The sequence below is a fragment of the Silene latifolia genome, chromosome 10, assembly GCF_048544455.1.
Source record: "Silene latifolia isolate original U9 population chromosome 10, ASM4854445v1, whole genome shotgun sequence".
NCBI classification, from domain to species: Eukaryota; Viridiplantae; Streptophyta; class Magnoliopsida; order Caryophyllales; family Caryophyllaceae; genus Silene; species Silene latifolia.
Window position 1 is genome coordinate 95,153,542 of NC_133535.1, and position 7,114 is coordinate 95,160,655.

The following is a 7,114-nucleotide window of genomic DNA, read 5'->3' on the forward strand; positions in this document are numbered from 1 at the left end:
TTTCATCTTGTGAATATGCCATTTTGTCTTGAAAAACCTGAAAATCATGCACATGACGACGTCTTATATAATACCACAAATACTAAAACAGCTGAAGCTCAATAATGGGATTTTATGGTAGTAAAACTTGGCAAGGCGACAACAAGCAGGCCATCATAGGCTATCATAGTTACTTGTTGATCGTGGCAAGGGGGTAAACATTACTTGAAAACATTATACAAGAGTTTTAAAATATCGGGTAATCGACCTCATCGATAGCTTTAAGTCGGTCCGAACGAGTCACAATTTCCGATGTACCTCATTATGTAGTACGCGCATTCTCAGATCACCTTCTTGACGAGCACACTAAAACAAAGATGTCGGCAAATTAAAGCAACCATTTTTTGCTATTTAAACGTAATAAAACAAGTAGACATCTGATATAGTAATGAACTTACATTAATTTTCAGCCATTGCGGTGTTTGAGAACTCTTTCTTGCCCCACCGTTGTAGCCGTACACTCGTATAGCTCTATATAAGGTTTCCAATAAATAATTGTCAAAGTGAATATAGTTCGAAATGGACATTCAAAAACATTGTGCATGCATAATAACTATCAAGTTCAACTTACGTATTAATGTAGGTTCTTAACTTTGAAGGCACTGAATTTCCCGTTGAATCAAACCAAAGTACTTGATTACGATCAACAACGTCAAATACAAGGAGCATCCAATGATCCCTGTGAATAATTTGTAATTTATTACATAATAATCAATAATCAAACTGTTGATACATTTTTTAATACGAGGCGGTAAGGTTTAGTACTTACTTAGCACCATATGGAGCGAAGTAAATTTTTTTTTCAAGGCTTGCATCCTTGTAGAGATAAGTGTTATTGCATCATCTTGAGCATGGCCTAATAATGAAGTCACTTCGGACATAAGAACCCATACGTTTTTGATGTCACGACGCTAAACAAGTACCTATAACAATAAACATACAAGTATAACCAAAATTGTAAGATAAAATCAATGACCAATGTCAAACTAAATATATGAGATGCAATTTTAAATCCGGAGTCATTACATACCCAAGAAAAGTCTGAATGACTGGAAGGGAAAGCTTCTCCATGTTCAATAGTGCGATAATGTCGTCCTTGGCTAGGCGCAACCTTCGCTTAGATCCTAAGACATCCTCGGTCAAGTAGACATCGATTACTTGAGTATCGCCCATCATACTGACTACCTTGGACATTAATCGTCTAGACTCAAATTTTTGGTCCAAAAGAGTTTTCAAGTTGTTGTTTGATCTTGCCACCGACGATCAAATGTTCTACTCTTACCACTTTCTACCTTTTTTGACTTAGGACTCTCAATTGTCTTTCGCTTTTTGCATTTTGAGTTTGTGTCGACTTTGCCTCTCTCTGCCTCACGTTTCTTCTGAGATTCCTGAAGAAAAATGGAGAAGCTATAATTACCACTTTCATATCTTTGAAATACTTATGCAATTTTCAATTAAGTATGACTTTCATACCTGGCGTAAAGTGATTAAATTCTTCGGCCAAAGAAGAAATGAACCAATTGCATCACCAACAAAGAGCAAAATCATCGGTTGGTACGGTAATGGTATGTCGTCCATATCTTCCATGATAACGTAAACGCATACCCTTAAATTTTCTACTCCAATTGGTTTACCGTGAACTACGATGCCTTCTCGGTGGTCTTGAATACTCGTCCATTTGCCACCTTCTTCAAGTCGCATTATCTTGCACGATAGCTCGCACTCAAATCCCGAGGAACAATAATGAGACAAACAAATGAGCATTACTATAATATTAACTACTCTAAGCAGGTGCGGGTGACTTGTTTCTTATTTATTTACCTTCTCAGGTATATCATCAAATGATGGGGCAGGATTATCAAGAAATTTATCAGGCATACTGTTATCAATGTACTCGACCTCATCATCTTTTTCATTATGGACGAGTAATCGATATTCTCGTTACTCCGTTTCTCTCCCATCATTTCCATTTTCTTATAAACATCGGCTGTACTTTTTCGTGATCTGCTTGGTCAGCTTCTCTAGAAACTCCGGCGATAATCCTCCCTCACTTTTTGCTGCTGCAGGCTTTCTGGGGCATGTGCCAAAGTATTGCTTATGCCCCACTCGACCCCCAACACCTCTTACACGACCATAATGCTCAGCAGTTCCAAGTACCTTAGTTAATTCATCAACCTTCCCACTCGGTACAAATTCCTTTTTCTTGACCATTTCCTTCACCAGTTTCGATTGGAAGTTATGAGCCACAACAAATTTAATTTCGTGCAATATATATAACATTAATAAATCAAGTATAGTCAGAAAGTGTGACACTCACATATTCTTCAACTTTTTTTTTAGTCTCCGGATTTAGACATTCACCATCTTTCCCTATTCTTCCCTCTATCCACAAGTCACCCCGTTTTATCACAACTGGGGTTTCATCGGATAATTCTCCCGACTCATCGTTGCCCGCTTCTTCTTTTTCCTTTTCTTTCTCTTTCAATTTTGCTTCCAATTTCGCCTTGTTTTCCGATAACCCCCACGAGACATTCTCAGGGGTACTTGTTCTTCTTCTGCCTATCGGAAGTCGCCGTCTGATAGCCTCGCAAAAAATATGTTACTTAAAAGCATGATAGTTATTTTCGAATGAAAATTAAAATATATACTTGAATGGTGACTACTCACTAGAAATTCTTCAGTCAAGCGCGACTCCTTAAACCTCTGCCATACCTCAGTTTTTAAGTAAGGATATTTCTTTACCGGATCAGTCTCAACAGGCAACTTTCGACCTTTAGGGGGTTTTCTGAACACGTAAAGCGCAGTCAACTTTGCCTTAAAGTTGGTCCATGTAGTATTTGCAATGCTGATAACTTGCTTCAACTTTGTCTCTGGAATGTCAAAGATCGTCTACAAATAGAAAATTGGTAAATAACTTGTACAGTCAAAGTTTTTATAGCTACATATTTGTTAAGATACAGTCATTAGCAAGGACTTCTGATCTTACCAAAACATCTTCCCAAATCTTCACCTTAAGGTCCTCTTCAACATCCTTCCATGTTTTAATAGTGATTGGCACTTTCGCGCGTCCAAGTAGACCAACATAGCTAGTATACTTAGCACCATTCTTTCCAATAGGCTCACCATCGTCATCAAAATCTCTTGTCGACTTTATACCTTGATCACGTAATAATGTCAACTCCTTCATAAGGACTACGCTCTTGCTTTTTCTCTTAGAAACTGAACTAGTAGATGGTAAAGAAGACATGATGACCTGCATCAACATTTATGGTAAAGGGAACAGAGGGGCATAAAATAATTAATAAAAACAAGCTAATATAATAGAGTACAGAATACATACAGAATTATTGGGGAAACAATAAACAACGATTAAGAATTTAGAGATTAAAATGTCTTGATGAAATTGTCTTAAGAATAGAACATAAGCAAGACTATTAATATTGATAGTAAAAGAAACTACCTCTTGTTTTAATCCAAAGAATAATCAAGATTGCGATTATGAGATAGTCTTTAAAAAACATAAGTAGGTAAATTACAGATTGTAACAATAACTAGCTAATCGTCAACCCATAACCCTTCTTGATGATCATCTCGTAGATAAAAGTCATCTACGTCTTCAGTACTTGTAGAAGTAGGCAATCCAGAAGAAAAAGGGGGCAATTCGTCATCAACTTCATCCATGATTTCCTTACCCAGAAATTTCTTCTTACCATGAAGAACAACCGACCACTTTCCATTCGCTGGATCTGTAACATAAAAGATTTGTCTTGCCTGATTAGCCATAATGAATGGCTCTGATTTGTAGCCTTCACGTGAAAAATCAACCAGCGTGAAGCCCATTTCATCAACTCGAACACCCTTACTATGTTCAACCCACATACAACGAAAAATGTATCCTAAATCAACATAGTCTAGCTCCCAAATTTCTTTAATGACACCAAAATATGGCCGAGCATCATAAGCGAGTGTCTACTATCTTTAGCACTAGCAACACTCATTGACATAGCCATCAAAGCTACTCCACTATTTTGCATAGTACTTCTATCATCTTGATCCTTAGTGTAAAACGAATACCCATTGATGTCATAACCTTGATAAGTTAACACATGCATCCCAGGTCCATGGGCTAACCACCTTACCTCATCAGTTACTTTCTCACGGTCGTTTATCAGCTCAATATCTACTTCATTTGTGAACCATTTTACGAATGACCGATTATGCTCCATGGTTAACCACCTTTCTCCTTTATCTGGATTTTCTGCACTTAGAAGGGTTTGATGCTTCTCTAAATATGGATGCACATCGACCATGTGTTGGAGAATATAAAAGTGTGCCTGAGCAAGGGTTTCTGGATTAACAGTGACTACATTTCTTCCCAGGGTACCTTGTCCCTCTATTCTTCCTTCATGTCGAGACGTTGGAAGCCCAATAGACTCAACATCGGACATGTAGTCATTGGCAAAGTCCAGCGCCTCTTCCGCCACATACCCTTGAATCATACATCCTTCTGGCCTGTTTTGGTTTCTTACATAGCCGGCTAAGGGTTTCATATATCGCTCAAATGGATACATATTTCTTAAAAAAACTGGTCCACAAATCTTAATTTCCCTCACTAAATGTACAATTAGGTGCTGCATTATATCGAAGAAGGAAGGGGGAAAAACATCTCAAGTTGACACATAGTAGTAATAACATCTCGTTGTAAAGAATTCAATGTATCTGAGTCAACGACTTTGCTAAATATTGCATTGAAAAAATAGCAAAGTCTAATAATAGCTCCCCGAACAGGAGTAGGCGAGAACTCCACGAAGCGCTCACGGAAGCAATTGTTGCATTAAAGTGTGACAATCATGTGATTTCAAGCCTACAAGTTTTAACTCACAAAGACACAAGATTTTTATGTTGGATGAATAGCCTTGCGGTACCTTCACCCCATGTAAACATTCACGACACTTCTTTTTTTCAGTTCGTGACAAAGTAAAACAAGTCAGGGGTAAATAGGTTCTTGAACCTATAAGTTGTGGTGCTAATTCTGGTCGTATGTTTTGAGCAACCATATCTTGTCTAGCTTTGAGACCATCTTTGGTTTTACCAGTGATGTTGAGGAGTGTGCCAATAATGCTATCACACACATTTTTCTCCATGTGCATGACATCAATACAATGTCTCACGGACAAATGTTTTCAATATGGTAAATCCCAAAATATAGACTTCTTTTTGTATAAGGTCCCATTATTTGTCCTCTTATATGGTTTACCAAAATTATTTTCAATGTTTTTGACTTTTTCATAAACCTCTTTCCCACTTAAAATTTTTGGAGGGTTTCTAAGTTCTTGTTTCCCATTAAATGGCTTCATTTTTTTCCTATAAGGGTGTGAGCGGCGGAGCATTCTTCGATTACACGGTAAACATTCTTTCCACCATGAACTAAACGATCGAAATCGTATCCTCCTCACAAACGGGCACGCTTTAGCACCTTTCACAAGATAACCCGATAGGTTGCCATAAGCCGGGAAATCATTAATGGTGCAAAATATCATGGCACGTAGATTAAACGTCTCACGACGATAAGCATCATATACCTCTACCCCTTCATCCCATAATAACTTCAAGTCATCAATCAAAGGTTCTAAGTAAACATCTATATCATTTCCAGGTTGCCTAGGCCCCGAAATCAGTAGTGACATCATTAGATATTTACGCTTCATGCATAACCAAGGAGGCAGATTATAAATTGTTAGCAAAACAGGCCATGTACTCCACTGACTACTTAGATTACCAAACGGATTCATACCATCAAGTACATAGCCCAAGCCTTAAATTTCTATCCTCGATCCAAATTCAGAAACAAATGATCAATGGTTTTCCACCGTGTTGAATCAATCGAGGGATGGCGAATTTTGTCATCTGAAATTCTACCATCAGCGTGCCATGTTAAGTTCTTCGCATCTTTTAAATTTGAAAACATTCTTTTAAATCTAGGGATAATGGGAAGATACCACAAAACTTTAACAGGACCCCTATATTTTTTGGGAATTTTTTTGGCAACTTGTAACGTGAAGCACCACACTTTGGACATTTGTCTAAATCTTTATAATCTTTTTCGAAACAAAATGCGATCGTCGTTACGACATGCATGTATCTTAACATAATCAACTCCCATTGGACACAAAATTTTCTTAGCATCATAGGTACGTCTAGGGAGTTCATTGCCATCGGGTAAAATCTTCCCCAACAATTCAAGCAAACTTGTGAAACTTTTATCACTCCATCCATTTTTCGCCTTTAAACTATATAATTTTAAAGTTGCAGATAGGCGTGTGAAACTTGAACCAGGATATACGGGTTTCATTGCATCACCAAACAAATTTATCAAACCTCTCAATTTCAGTTGGGTCTTCAGTGGATTGCTTTAAATCATTAATAAGATCGTCTACTCGATCGTAATTTTCATCAAAATCATCTCCCTCAAAGTTGCTATCATCCTCTAAATTACTACACATAGTAGGCAACACATCCTCCCCATGCCAAATCCACCTTGTATAACTTTTGTCAATACCATTACATAAGAGGTGACTTTTCAATTCTACAGCATCTACATACTCATTATTTCCACATTTAACACATGGACAAAAATCATTCCACATTCTCTGCATTATTGATAGCATGACTAACAAAATCCTCTACCCCTTTCCTATATATAGGATCCAACCGATCAACCAACATCCATTCGCGATCCATATTCCTAATCTGCATAATTAACAATCCACCTTGGTTATTTTGAGGATTCACTGCAAAAGTATACGATATTATTGTACAGATTCGGGACGAGTAATTAAAAAATCGACTACCTAAACACTACATACTTAACATCTACCCCATAACTAACAATCCACTAAAGACCCAAATACATACTGCAAGTATAATCAGGATCCCAAATTTGTTTCTTATTCTACCTTTCACTCACTCAACCTCCGTCCCCTCTCTACACTCAACAGAGTCTCAGAGATTACTAACTAAACACAACAGTTGTAGACATAGTATAGAATAAAAAAAACAACCTAATTCACACTGT

General features: G+C 37.4%; 1 protein-coding gene and 1 long non-coding RNA gene across 2 annotated transcripts; both read right to left on the reverse strand.

Annotated features, from left to right (window-relative positions):
- Positions 1-324: 324 nt before the first annotated feature.
- Positions 325-715, reverse strand: LOC141609082 (uncharacterized). Its single transcript, XR_012527195.1, has 3 exons — positions 611-715; positions 438-510; positions 325-345 (listed from the first exon to the last, which is right to left on the reverse strand). It is a non-coding gene; the product is annotated as an uncharacterized LOC141609082 (long non-coding RNA).
- A 4,507-nt stretch (positions 716-5,222) lies between these two features.
- On the reverse strand, positions 5,223-6,695 carry LOC141607913 (uncharacterized). Its single transcript, XM_074427263.1, has 3 exons — positions 6,418-6,695; positions 6,188-6,329; positions 5,223-5,741 (listed from the first exon to the last, which is right to left on the reverse strand). The coding sequence occupies exons 1-3, from the start codon at positions 6,693-6,695 to the stop codon at positions 5,223-5,225; spliced, it is 939 nt and encodes a 312-aa protein (XP_074283364.1).
- Positions 6,696-7,114: the final 419 nt, after the last annotated feature.